This window comes from Desmodus rotundus, chromosome 3, assembly GCF_022682495.2.
Source record: "Desmodus rotundus isolate HL8 chromosome 3, HLdesRot8A.1, whole genome shotgun sequence".
Lineage (NCBI taxonomy): Eukaryota > Metazoa > Chordata > Mammalia > Chiroptera > Phyllostomidae > Desmodus > Desmodus rotundus.
In genome coordinates this window covers 34,519,067-34,534,462 of record NC_071389.1, presented here as the reverse complement: position 1 = coordinate 34,534,462, position 15,396 = coordinate 34,519,067, and the positions used below count along the sequence as shown (strand labels likewise).

Sequence of the window (15,396 nt, the reverse complement as noted above, 5' to 3'; positions counted from 1 at the left end):
CCATTGTACTTACCCCACCACACACAAACGCACACACAACACATTAGATTTATAGCCTGCCTCCTGCCACTAATATGTAAGCTCCACAAAAGCAGGGATTTTTATTTGTTTTATTTATTGATGTACCCCAAGCCCCTAGAATCATGCCAAGCAAACGAGTGCTCACTAAGTATTTGTTGAATGATGAATAATGATCCATTGATTTCATTATTCAGTGTGTAGTTCCATTTTTTATATTTGGAATCTAAAAATAGGATTTCCAAAGAAATCCTAAAATTTCCTAAGAAATCATTATTTTTGCTCAGTATCCCCTAAAGCTGCCATAATCGACTCCCTCAATTCTTATGAATAGTTTTAGCTAAAGTCTCCAAACTCAGATAAAACACAAGCAAATACTGACAAAAGTTCCTCACTCACAACCTCTGCTTTGACTATCTAAAGCAATACTGTGCTTCTCCTGAACAGAGTCAGCATTGTATTGGGCAACTGGTATCTTTGATTGAGGCAAAACAGACAAGAAAACTAGATGTAGATTGATGGGTTCTTTTCAATTCATTCTACAATCACATGCTCGTAAATCAACATATTCCCAAAAAATCAAAAATCCTCACCAAATTTACATGTAAATATATACCAATAATTTTAGATTCTGCAGAAGATGTTTCCTAGTTACTTTAACTCCAGGTTTTAGTAAAGAGGCCACTATTCCTTAAACTTGAATTTAAGAAAAATTAAGATTTGAGTTTTCAGTCTTTAAGACTTATAATACTGACAGGGGGTAGAAAGAGTATTAGGAATAGGATGGTTTTAGAGAATTCACCCAGACATCAATAAAAAGGGTGATTTGGCAGAACAGGGACCAGAAAAGGGAGAGAAGGGAGTTAAAAAGTGACTTAGAGGATAAAGAAAAGGTAGAATCTAATGGAGACTGTGAATCATTTGATGTCGAGACAGTGTAAGGGATGCAGATGTAAGGAAAGACAAGGCTTCAAATTGAATAAATTGGGTAAGCAGAAGTGCTACTCCACAACACAGAGAACACGGGAGGAAAAACTGGCTGAAATTGGTGGGTTGAAAATGTTTATTTTGGGTTTGAAGAGACTCAGATTTAACTTTGAAACTTGGCAAACCTGACCTCCTGAAGAATCTTATTATCAAGAGTTTGACTGACTTTATTAATTAACAGTACTCAAATGTTGCTAGAAAATACTCCCTTTTCCAGGAGAAGCCAACAAGCAGAACACATCTTTTATTTTTAATTTCTTTTTTATTGTTGTTCAGTTACAGCTGTCCCACCTTCCCCATGTATTCTAGGGAAGGGAAGGGAGAGAGGGATAGAAGAAGGTAATTTTGAGAAGCTGAAGCCACATCTCAGTTCATAAGGAGAAACACAGAACTTGGAAAACACTTCCACTGATTACCAAGGTTAAGGGTTATTCTGTAAAGAAGAACGATGTTACAGAATCACTCAACTTCCGAATTAGGAAATACAGAAGAAAATTAAAACATGCTAGAAAATTCAGGAATAAAACTAAAGTAAGGCAACTAAAATATACCTATAAGAAAAGAGAAGTTGCTACTTAATCCTCTTGTCCATCTCCACGGCAAACAGGGTCAAAACAGGTGTGGCCACACATGACAGAATCATATTAATAAGAAACTATAATGATCTATTTGTTACTTTAAATAAAATTCTTAGAGTTTCTGAAAATAGATTTTATTCCTTACATACTGAGAGTACAGAAGCCTTAATCTAAAGATTTAAAGTATGCAAGTATATCTTCAAAGTATAAAGTACAGTAAAGGTACTTCCATATTATACTCTTACAATATTCCCAGTGAACAACCTTTCCGAAGGCCTCACTCTTTGCCCTTAGTAGCTCTCCAAGGATTTCTGCTCAGAGCGGAGAGACAGCATTATGCTACTTTCTTCCTTCTCTATATTTAGCTGTAAGCTTTTAATATAATATATTCATCTTTTCTTTGGGAAAGCATGTATTTCCAGACCAAGTCTGCAATATAAACCCAGACATAACCCCAGGATATTCCACAAGCTTTAACTCTATCTTGCAAAACACAATCTATAAAAGTGAAATGTCATTGATTCAGCCCTCCCTACAATTTAGGACTCAAATCCTACTTGTAATAATTTACACCAAAGCACTATGCTTAAACCAATTCACCACGTACAAAGTGTAAAAATCATTAAAAATTTTCATAATGATAAATCACACTAAAAAATATTAGAGCAACGTTAGTTTGGTACTAATGTCTATAATAAAGCTACAAGAGGGAATTTCTTTCCAGATAACCTATCACTCAGATTTGTTCCCCTCTGTCCACCATGAACTGACCTGTCCACATTACTAACACTCAGCCACACACTACAGTTACGGCATGGCCTTGATTTATCTCATTAGCCTAAAAGTGTAGATTGCTAAAAGGACTTACTTTGGCTCACATTCCAAAGTTCTGCAAGATAGCTCGAAAGTCCCACACAGAGAAAATGATCAAGCATCAATTTATATACATACTTCAAACAGTTATTTTCTATACTCACAGTGTTTCCATTAAAAAATCAAAGTATACCTTGTGCAAGTAAAAGCTGGTTACTATTTTTTGAGCCCTGCTATCTGCCAGGCATCATGTTGAGTATTTATACGCATTTTCTCTAATCTTACAATAATACTAGAGGTCAGTATTGCCAACCTCATCTTACTGGTGACCCCCTGCTCCACATTTAGGCTTCTTAGGTAGACAGGACTTCCTCTGCAAAAGAGGAATAAAACTGAGAAAATATGTTGGCTTGTTTTCCTCAACAACTTAGGTATGCTCCTTCATTGATACATTAAAAGAACTCTGTAGTCAGAAGAGGAATAAAATTAAATAGGGTACGGGTCAACACTATTTGACTCCCTGCCCTTGAAGTCCATTCAGGGAACATTGCTGGGCCAGTCTTCCAAGCCTCCCTCACTCCTGGTGACAGGTTGCTCACCTCATGCCGCATGCTATGGCTCACACCACTCTCTTCTGACCAGTGTCCCAGCTCCCTTGCCTCAGCTTGGCCCCTGCCAAGTGACAACTAACAACTTGGATATACTGAGCACAGGGGAAACTTAGACAACCAAACCACACGACAGTATGAAAACATTCGCTACTCTCAGAATAAGAAGCTTGCTGTACTGTTTAGAAGAGAAAACAGTAGTGAAGCTAGAACTGCAAAGATGCTAAGACACAGTGAAGAAAGAAATCAGTGTGGCCAAGGGTAACAAGGGACGAAAGGCGTGAACAAGCAGCACTGTGCAATGAAAGTAGCATGGGTTTGAATCCAGGCTTGGCCACTTCTTAATGCATGCTACCTCGATTTAAAAATTCTTCCAAGCCTCAGTTTTCTTATCTATAAAATAGAAATAAAAATACCTATCTCATAAGATGTGTGGGGTACATATAAGGATCACAGTGCCTAACACAACACTAACTGCACCCTAAATAACTGTTTGCTTCCTCTTCTCCACCCTACTCCCTTCTTTTATTCATCAGACACTCACTTTTAGAATATAATCACCTTTTCCAGAAAGATACCCAGCCATCTTCCACAAGCTTAAAAAAAAAAATCCCATTGACACCTATCCCCCTTGACTTAAATCACCCATAGGCAAGGGTTCAGCTCAAATCCCTTTTATATGATCCCCTGATTCCTCCCACTAGTCACCCAAAGCAGATGTCCTCAATTAAAGCTAGCAACGCAGCAAAGATGCAGCCGCCTTATAGCTTATCTGAATCGTAATTCTTTTTTCCAGGGGATTAGTCAAAATATCTTAGGGGACTCCAAATTTAATATTAAGAAAATGCAATGATGAAACAACTCAGACTTATGTACTGGACCGAGGGTACACACACGTGGGAGCACCTCAAAGCATCCTGATCGTGGGAATAAACGTTCATAGACTGCACGTGGAGTTAATGACAGAGGATGAAAAGACAAAGATGACCTTGGCAGAAGTAAGCATTTTCTTAAAGAATTCACCAGCTAGTTAGGCATCTAAAAGTAAAAATAAGAGGGGGTGCAACCTAGGCATTACCAGAAGATAAGAGTTTAACTCAAGTATATTTAACCTGGAGTCCGAGAACTACCTGAAACTGAGCAACCAGGAAGCCTCCTCTAGAATAATGATTTTCAAAACGTGAGGTCCTTGAGGACACTTTGCTCTGCTCACTACTTTATACTCTGAAACTAGCCTAATGCTGGTAAACAGTAAACACTCAAATATGTAGTGGCAATAAGAATGGATGAAAGAAAGAAGGGGAGGGGAGGGGAGAGAGAAAAGAAAATTGATGAAATAAATTGAATACTGATATATTCTCCAAGTGCCTTCTGACTTCAACCAGAGCAATTGTAATTTTTTGTCTCAGCTTTGGCTTATAAATAAGACTGCATATGTAAAATGCTTTTATTAAAAGTTTGATAACCATGGAAAATCTATTGTTATTCCCCTCCCTGAACTCCTATTATAGGTACAAGGGCATGCAATTTAGTGCTTCATTGTCCTTCAAGTTAGTTTTGAGCCCCCAAAGTTTCTTGAGATATAAGATTATATTTTACATAAGCAGTGCCTGCCCTTTCAACTTTCATATAACCTCTACTTTCTTGTACAATGACTCCTCAGACTTGTACAATGACTTGAAATTTTTTAAAGCAGACAACCAATAGACATTTTGCACCATCCATCATATGCATGGCATAAATCATGCCAGTCAACAATTTAGTTCTTGTAGCATCACCATCTCCACTTGAGAAGCAGTGATCATGAATATATTTCAATATATTTCACATTCTATTATACCATTCTTTTGATTAGTAGAAAATTAGAAAAATTGAAGTGTCAATAGGAGCAACAATAAATATAAATCTTATAAACATAATTTAATTGAGAAATCATTAGACATGCTAAAACTGTACACCTTTACCATCAATGGGACATTCAGACTTCGGTCCATAAGACTTTGGTCCATTGTCTATATATTCATTTTTGAAGGAAAATAATAAAATGTATAAATATATCTTATGGACAAATATTATGTCTAAAAGGCACACAGTCTATTTCATGCGTATTTTCAGGTACATATTATATACTAAATTAAAGAAATACTTTTCTTTATATATCTTAATTTACTCTTCACACTAACACCTACTAAGCAATGTGTTTCCAAATTGGGTAAAAAGATTACTTAACAATATATACTAGCAATTTCTCAAATGATAGGGTAAATGAGTGAGTCTAAAACTATTCCCTACTCCTTTTCAAAAAGGACATATTTTTAAAGACATGAGCATACCAACAATAACAAAAATAGACAAAGAAATGCACATGCCATCAAACAAGAAATAAGCACATTAAATACACTGGGGGGGGGCATTGGGTCAGCATTCTTTTAAAATTATAATACTAAGTACCTAGGAGGAACGTGAAGCAGAGGGGATGATAAATCGATAATCTCTCTTGAAAGCAATTGGGAGGATTGTTTCAGGAATATTAAAAATAGGTCTTTTGTTCCAACAAATTTTTTTATTAATCTATCTACCCTAAGGTAAACAGAGATTTGGTTAATGATTTATATATAAGGATTTCAGCACAGTATTACTCAAAATAGGGGAAAAAAGCCTTTGTAACACAGATGAACAGTTAAGTATAATTATTTATCAAATGGAATGTTATATAACTATTCAAAATCTTAGAACTTAGAACATTTAGTGTTATGAGGAAATATTCATGACAATATTTGAAGTTGAAAATATGGAAACTTTACACAAAATGACTCAATTTTTAAAAATACACACACATCTAAAGCATCAGAAAGAAATCCAAAGCATGTTACTAATAATTATCTTCAGGTTGTAGATTTATGGGTGATTATTAGTATTATCTTTATACTGCTCCATATTTTCCCAAATTTCAACAGTGGGCAAACATTAATTTTACTACTTAGAAATTATGGAGAAGGGAATGGTAGGATAAAAACATAAATGATTAAAAACATAAAACTAAATATTCACTCTAATATTCACTCTAATATCTAATCCTAGATATTCATAGTCCACACTCGTTTAAACTTGGGAAAACTATAATTTTAAATATTCGGGGATGATTTTGAACAGAATGCAAATTAGGAAGAAGAAAGGTAAAGCAGTGAGATCCAACCTCCTACTGCAAATCCCCAATGTCTGAATTCAGAGGCATTTCCCCATTTAACACCTACTGAAATGATAACATCTAATTAGAGAATTAGTTATAGCTCCTTATACTTCCCTTACATGAAGTCCTAATGGTTACTTACTTTGCTTCTATTTGAAGAGAAGTTACCATATAAAAATAAAAAATAGAAAACTGCAGAGGGAAATTTTTTAAGTCAATAATCAACAGAAGATAATGGAATCTTTTTACTAATAATAATGCTGAAATGGTTGTGTTGTTTTTTTAATTCCTCACCAAAGGATATGTTTATTGATTTAGAGAGGGAAGAGAGAGAGAGAAACATCAACGTGAGAGAGAAACATCGATTGGTTGCCTCCTGCACACACCGTGACTGGGGATCAAACCTGTAATATCTAGATATGAGCCTGTCAGGGAACTGAACCGGCAACCTTTTGGTGTACGGGAGAACATTCCAACCAGCCAGGGCTGAAATGGTTGTTTCTAAAGCAGAAAACACAGGCCAGCAACCATGGGATAGTCTAATGATGTGCTTTCTATTCTGCTAAGTGATTAATGATGCAGATGTGCCATGCTGAGCTGACTGATGTTAATGCAGTAGGGGCAAAGCTGCCCTAAGATACTTGATCAATATAACTTTTCTGAATTAAACACTTTCCTTCACCACCAGGCTGATTTGTAGTAAGTCTACATTTTAATAAATGAGGGAGCTCTAATGGACTGAGTTGAAAGGGTCAGCTATCAGACCAATGAGAGAGGATTTCCACTAAGACACAATTCCAGAAGATTCTTTTAATTTAAACATTTTTAATGTTTAAAAATGTTGTATTTTATCTTATGCAACTTGCATTGCTTCAAAAGTATATCCAAATAAATCTGCAAACAAATTTCATACTGTAAATCATTTTGGAGAACATACTGCTTAAATGATGTGTTCAGTAAAATCCTTTGAAAGTGAAGGATTATTTTATGAAGAACTGATCACATACATATCCTTAATTTTCATCCTTAAAAATCTTTGATTTTCACACAACAGGTTTGTTGAAGGAAAGACACCCCTTCTCTGTAGGTTAGGACATAGTAAGAGACAATCTCAGATCAAGGCAGGGTCACTTGACTCTCTGCGCCTCATTCTCATATAAACTGGGAGTAATTCCATCTGATGTATTAGGCTGTTATGAAAGTGAACTACAGGAACATGCGCTGAGACCTCGGGGTGCAGACCAATGGTTCCCAAACGTTAGAGTGCATCAAAAACATTAAAGAGGGCCCATTCCTGGAGTTTCTGAATCATCAAGTCTGGGGCCAGGCTGGAGATTGTTTCCAGCAAACTCCCAGGTGATGCTGATCCTGCTGGGTTGGGCCCACACTTCAAGACTACTGATCTAGACAGACCTGGGCAATAACCCAGTAATCCTGGGTGCTTAGCTTCTCTGAAACTCAGTTTCTCTAACTCTAAAACTAGAAATAAAACCACCTCATCGTTGTGGAGTTTAGGAATTATGAAACTAATGTAAAGGGTCTGTTGAGCACAATGCCTGGTTCATAACGAATACTCAGTAGTAATAATAGTAGTAGTTGTTACCACCACCAGTACTGCTGCTGTTACTAGCAAGTAATAAAGCATGTATACCATTAACATGGCAAAAATTTTTAATTGCATTAAACTGCATTGTAATTTAACGTTCCTTATATTTTACAGTCTTTTTCTGATAAAACTATAAAAGTTAATTACAAACTTGTTGACAAATCTCTACAATAACTTTTTGAGGCAGTTAAGAAAATTGCCCAGAGCACAACTGTGTTCATAGTCCATGAGACCTATGTGACCGCGGCCCACAGTTTCTTTCCTATGAAATAAAAACAGAGTGCTTACTTCGTAAGGCTATGAGGATTGAATGAGTTAACAACTTAAGTAAAACTCTGAATGGAGCCTAGCATAAAAAAACATTCGATAAATATATCAATATTATTAAGCCAATATGCTATCAGTAACATTATAAATCATTATGTATATTAAATTATTAAACAGATTCAATTTTATTTGAAGGTAAAATTCAAATAACTGGATATTTTCTAATTATTAGTGTGAACTATAGACTAGTCTTCTATTAGGTTGAGCCATATGAACTGCTGATATGAAACTACTTTTGACCTATAAAAACAGTACTTGAATCTTTTAAATATTTTCATTCCACCCTTTCTGGTCCTTCCTTTCATCCTGTTGATGGGTGGTCTCACCCTAGTGTGCCCTGAGGTTTGGTCCTCCTCTCTCTTCTCACTGGAATCTCCCAGAAGGTTCATACCTGCTACTACCATGGTTTAACCAGCAACTGAAGATCCAGAGGGTTTACCTATCCCATAGATGCGTTTTGTTGGCCTACATATATTTTATGTTTTTTAATCTGGAGGTTTAACACACACATTCTCAAATTCCCACACACACAAAAATAGGGATTTTTGGCTTCATTTGAAAAACTTGACAATCTAGCAACTTTGAACAAGCATTACTCAAAGCCTGAACTGTCTGGAACTAAATAACAACTGCTTCTTCAAACAGGGCATTAGCTCTGCAAATTGCTGGAGTTTTCATTCAGCTTTAATCTCCACTCATTTACTAGCCCTTAGGCTTTGAAATTTTCAACTTCTGGTTCCACCTACCGACACTACCCTGACAACCACAAATCTCCATCCCCAGCCCAGTCTCAGATCCCACCACCACTGCCTTCTACAGATGCCACAAACAGAAGAGGTTCCTCACCACTTCTGTTCTCCTGGGTTTTCTATTTCAGATGCCAACGACATTCAAATGGTGCACCAAAACAAAAATGTCATCTTTACTACTCATTCTCTCACCTCCAATTTCCAAGCAATCACCAGCCCCTATAGACTACCTCCTAGAAATCTCAAGTCTCTGTCCTCTTCTGCCCCATTACCACTGCTTTCATCCATTCAGGGCCTTAGGAACAATCACAGCTATTTATCTAAAACCTATGTCTTACTGTCTCTTCTCTGCTTCAAGTCCTGCTTCTTGGGCTTCTAACTAACCTCAAGATAAAGCTTTTTATATTAGATACATCTGCCACTGTGTATGTCTACGGCCTCATTTCCCCCTCACTGTTCTAACAGTACCCAACATCCGTAGTTTGTGAACACACTGGCAGTGCCGTATTTCCATCCATTCGCTACGACGGCCCTCCACCTGACCAACTTCTGTCCAAACTTCAGAGCTGCATCAGATAGAAGAGGTAATGAGGGGAGAAGGGAGACAGCGCCTGGGGACGGGAACTTTTAATTTTTACCTTATATATTTTAGAACAACTTGAAATTTTAAGAGCTCGTGTGATTTTTAATTTTATCATAAAAAGAATTACTTGGAAACATGAAAAATTCTTTCTTTTGTGAAGCACTGACTGCCTCTCCATTGTGTTTCAGTGCCCTACATATAACTACTACAGTGTATCTCACATTACAATTACTTCCTTACACCATGGCCCATGTCTCACACCTGTACACCCCCAGTTGGGAGCACAAGGAGTCACACATAGGACACACACAATGAAGGTTTGAATTCAACAGCCCGTATAATACCAAAGCTGTCCACCCAATGTCTAGTCCAGAATCCCACATATGCAAACAACTTTGGCTGCTGATAGGAAAAGGATCTTTTTTGCCCTTGCTAAAAAAAATAATAATAATTTTTAAAAACACCAGTTCATTAACATAAATTGGCAAGTATTTCCTCTTTAATATTTCTAAAAAAGGATATAACAAAGTTGTAGTTTTCAAATCTTTTTAAACCTCTAACATACTAGAATTGTAATTTCAATTATTGCCTTTTCAAAACTGAAGTTTATTTAAATTAACATTGTTTTGAGAATTCCGTGGCATCTCTTTAAAATCGTAGATATTCTGAAATATCAAGTTACCAGAAAACTGGGAATCACTGTAATGACAAATTATCCATTGTTTCAGGGAAGTCTGTTATCTTCCTGGCATCAATCCTCTTTATTACAAATGATGTTTCAGGATACAGCTAGAGATTTGAATCATAATGGAAATGAAGTGGATGGGTAACAACCGACCTACACATGCTTCCACACACTCGACCTTCTTTCTCCTTACTAAGGATGAACTGTCCCTGCTCCTAGTCAAAGGCAATGCCCACCATGTATTACATCCCATCCTCTCTTGCCTCCTCAAGGACACTGATCCAACAATGCTCCCCTCTCTTGCATCAATTTTCTCTTTATTGAATCACTGTCAGTAGCATAAAAACATGCTATTATTTCTCTTATCTTAAAAAAAAACCTCCTTGTTCTCATACCTCCTCCAGCTACTACAGAGTTTCCCACCATGCCTTTACAGCAGAACCTGGAAGCACTGTCTACAGGGCCCGGCAGAAATAAGGCCCTCCCAGTGCAGTTGCTAGGGTAATAACAAGGGTGTAATAATTTAGTTTTAATTTGAACATTTCACCTAAAATGTCACATGGTGTGCTTGAGTGTGATATTGTTATGTCACGGAATTACATGCTTATGATCTTGTAAGAAAAGATTTTGTAATAAAAAAGGGACATTATTTGTACCTGACCCACCTTCAAACTGCTCTTCTCAATGTTACCAGTGGACTCTTAATTGTTAAATCCTGTGATCATTTTTCAGCCCTCCATTTACTTGATCTATTAGGAACACGCGGCACAGTTGCTGATGCTTCTTTCTTCCTTGGCTTTCTCTCTTGGCTTCTAGGGCACCACATCACCTGGTTTTCCTCCTCCATTTGGTTGCTTCTTTTCAATCTCTTTTGCTAGCTCTGCCCCATCTCTGTGCCCTCTAAACAAATGTTAGAGTGCTCCAGTGCTCATTACTTGGAACTTTTTTCTCTCTGCCCTAACCCTCAAATTCTCATGACTTTAAATACCATCTATATGCCAAGGACTTCCAAATTTATTTCTCCAGCATGAACTTCTCTCCTGAACCCTGCACTTCAAATGCCTACTTGACATCCCCATTTGGAAGTTTGATAGGCATCTAAATTTCTTTACAAGCATGTCCAAGGCTAAGATCTTGGTGCCCACATCCCCCATCAACATCTCCCCCCGCGCCCCCCCCCAACAAACTACTTCCTCTTGCAATCTTTCCCACCTCAGTCAATGACAACTCCATTCTTGTTGCTCTAGTAAAAATTTTGGTGTCATCCCACACTCTTGTCTTCCTCTCACATGCTACAGTTCAACCTTCATATTAAATATAACATGCAACAAACTATCACTTAGCAATATAAAAGGAACAAACTACCAATACGTACAACATAAAGGAATCTTAAAAGCATTATGCTGAGCTAAAATAAAGCCAGACAAGAGAGTACATACTGAGTGATTCTTTATACGTGAAACTCTCCAAAAGAAAATTCTAGTCTTCAGTTAAAGTAGATCAGTGGTTGCCTGGGGCCAGGGGCTGGGAACAGGGACTGACTGAAAGAAGGATAAAGGAATCTTCTGGGTAATAAAAATGTTCTGTATCTTGATTGTGCTGGCAGTTATAAGAGTATATAAATTTGTCAATACTCATTGAACTTTAGAATGTGTACATTGTATTGTATGTTAATACCTCAATAAAGTTGATTAAACACACATACATAATTTGACCTTTTCTCACTATCTCCTTTCCCACAGCTAGCATGGAGCCACTTCATCTCTCTTCTGGATTACAACAGCTTCCTATTTAGTTTCTCTGCTTCTGTCCATGCCTCCTGCATTTTATTCTCAACACAGTGGCCAGAGTGATTCTGTTAAAAAAAATCACATCCAGTCACTCCTCTGCTCAAAACCCTCTAATGGTGTCTTATCGAAACAAAATTCAACATCCTTACTGTGGCCTGTAAGGCCTCACATGACCAGGGTCCCTGTTGCCCCTTAAGCCTCATCTCCCACTACCCTCCCCCATGGTTACTCACACTTCAGCCAGAGTGGGCCCCCTTGCTGTTCTTCAATTACGGCAGGCACAATCTCTGGCACTTACTGTTCCCTCTGCCTGGAACGATGTATTCCCTGCCACCATCCCTAACAAAGCCATACAGTTCATTTCTCACTGCCTTTAGACCCTTCACTGAGAGGCACCACCCCAGTGAGTCACTTCCTGGCCACTCTAAAATTCCCACACTCCCCCCACAACGCATGCACACACATATACAACCTCACTGCTATTTCATTTCCTCCCTTTCTGCTTTATTTTTCTCTCCCCAGGACTCAGCACTCTGGTATTTGCTTGTTTATTGGCTTTCTCCTCTACCAGAATGGATGACCCAAGAGGGCATCTGTTTTGTTTATTACTGTATCCTCAGAACTTAGAAAAATATCTAAAACAGATGTTGAATAAATGAATGTATCTGAATCCTAGCTTTCCCTTTAATAGTTGACAGTAAGTAGAATTTGCTTTAAAAAATTCTGACATTAAATAAAAACTTCAACACATTTAAGCATATGCTAATGCACATCTGGTAAACTTGGTTTCAGTTCTAATCAAGAATATAAGATGCATTAGACAATAAAACCTTTTTTCAACTTTCAAAGAATTTCTTATGAGCAAGGACTTATAAATGTGAAATAATCATTATTGCCAAGAATACATACAGAGGGAGTCTTACCAAGTTTTTTAAAGAGCTAAAGAGTCTCATGTTGCCTAAGACTCCCATAACTGTCACACTAGAAAATAATCAATCTGACAGTCTCAGAACTAAGAATCCATTTAAAAAATACATATAACTCGTATTTATCCTTGTCATTTAAATAATTCATTAAAGGAATTGTCTTACAAACAAGCCACATAAATCTGGGAGTGTTAAAGGGAAGATCAGCTTAACATGAATAATTTAAAAGTAAATCAGATGATAGAGGTGACTTTGCTCTTAGAGGTCTGAGTCTCCTCTCCTTTAAACGGGCAAACAATACAGCTTCTGGATGTCCAAAGAAGGCGTCTCCTTAGCAACTGCAGAGGAGAGAACTCCATACTGCAGCCTTCACCTGCATCCAGCAGCTATTACTGGAAATGCATTAAAGTATTCAACTTCATTCAAGAAAAGAGTTCCAGTGTGTGGGCATTACCTGCTTTAGTTTATAAGCAGCATTATATATTTAACCTAAAAATAAAAGCCTTGCCCTTTTATAATAAGATTTTAAATGTGTTATAAATTTTATTAAAATTTCAGGAAAGCATCATTAATTAAGCAGCTCTGAATAAAGAATATTACCAAACACAGTAAATATTTTTAAGGATGCTTTTCCTAAAAGCATTAGAGATATCACTTTTGAATACAACGGTTTGTCTTTATTGTGTATAAGCAGCATCTTTCATTTCTAAATGTCAGTTTCCTAAACAAGACAATATAGAAAAATAATTGCAACTACTACCCTAACACAGAAGGACAATAGCTGTCTAAACATCTTGTAGAACATACCTGGTCACTGTGAGACTTCATAAGCAAAATATTTTTAAGCTATAAATTTCTTTAATATTTATCAGTCTTGGTATACCTAACATCTACTGCAGTGCATTGCCACTTGCAGTTCAGAGAAAGTGCTAAATCTTCTCGTTTCTAAAGTTTCTCAGACTGCTTTAAACATAAAATAGATTACTCTGGATAGGCAAAATAACAAAAATACTAGTAACAAAGCCAACAGACACTCCTATCCTATGAGAGGTACATTAGGGCAGGATCATTAAAATTGACTTTTATTTTGCTAGTTTAGTTTTTTCAATGCAAGATGAAATAAGAATGATCATACAGTACCTTACCCTTTCTACCGGTGAACCATAGCATGCAATGCCGAAACATAGCAGTAGCAGATGGCATTGGCGTTATTAACTACAAAAAGGATAATAGCAGAGAAATGACGGCTGGTAGACAAGACACAGAAATGCAGATGAAATGAATGCAAACTTGCAGTTCTTGAAGCAAAGCAAAACCTTCAAACCAAAGGTTGCCACTAGCTTCAATTTAATTTACATTTTGAGTTTTGCACGAACAAACACTGCAACCTTCACAGTCAGTCTTTTGACTCTTCATGCAGAAGCAGAAACATACTCCTCGATAAAGAATATCAGCAACCTTCTGTAAACACAAGCCAGCAGCAGCAGCAGCAGCCCATTATTCTCTCCCTTCACTGATTTTTATCCTTTAAAATCTTAATCTCCAATTGCAGCCAGATCCAGTCATTTCAAATAGATCTGTATCCACTGCAGATACAAATCCCGCCCTAACCTGCAGTACCACTTCATCCAGAACGTTCCTGTGCGCTCGTTCATTCAGGATCAGTTGCAAAACCTCATTCAGCAAACAACCCAAAAGAAAATGAAAGAAGCAGTTGGGACTAGGAAGAGAAAGAATCTCTTCTTTCAGCTCACCCTGGAAATGGAAGGTTTTCTGATCAACAGTTATTGTGAAGGTGCTGTCGTCCTCATCGTCTATACCAATCACAGCTCCCTGTGAAACAAAGAGCAAAATCCCAATAAGGCAAACAATGACATCAGCAATATTCACCACGGCTACAGCCCTGAACGCTCAATGCACCACCGACGACACTGGACGCAAACTAGACTCAGAAGCGGGGAATCTGCGGCCCTAGATTTGCTCAGGGAGGAAGAACTAACTAACGGGGAGGGTAGCAGGGTACTGCAGTAGTACTCTGCATGCATACTTTCTATCCTTGCTGTAAAGGGCATGGATGTGGTGGGAGCGAGCGGGGACAACCACAGAATCTGAGTCAGGATTTGTGTTTAAGAACCACTCGCTGAGCCTTTCTGAGCCTTAAATCACTCTCTAAAATGGGAGTCAAAAACCTCCTCCTCACCAGGCTGTTGTGAGGCTCACAGAGCGCAGATGGCTCTTCATCAGGCTACTTCGGTGTCATGCTTGTTAGTACAGAAACGCCAGGTGACACTTGCTTCAAAACACTGTCCCAATCACTTCTTCCAGGTGTGCTCCCATAACCACTCATACATGGCTGTGCTGCTCCACATTTCACATAATATAATGTGATTATCTGTTTATAAGGCATCTGTCCCTCCCACTGAACTGCTATGAGATCTTAGAAGTCAAAAACTATTTTACTTATTTTGATGCATAAAACTCAAATACACACTCAGCATATGTCTTCTAAATAAAAGCATGAATAACTCTCCAAAAG

At 37.5% G+C, this 15,396-nt stretch overlaps 1 protein-coding gene across 9 annotated transcripts in view; it reads right to left on the bottom strand.

Annotated features, from left to right (window-relative positions):
• Positions 1-15,396, bottom strand: part of OSBPL9 (oxysterol binding protein like 9) — a 128,417-nt gene that overhangs the window by 84,694 nt on the left and 28,327 nt on the right. For 8 of the 9 annotated variants that reach the window (XM_053920574.2, XM_053920572.2, XM_053920573.2 and 5 more), the window contains exon 3: positions 14,615-14,693. The exons of the other annotated variant lie outside the window; for it this stretch is intronic. In XM_053920574.2, the coding sequence (XP_053776549.1) occupies positions 14,615-14,693 (79 nt within the window). The remainder of the gene's footprint in view (positions 1-14,614; positions 14,694-15,396) is intronic. 9 annotated transcript variants of the gene reach the window in all.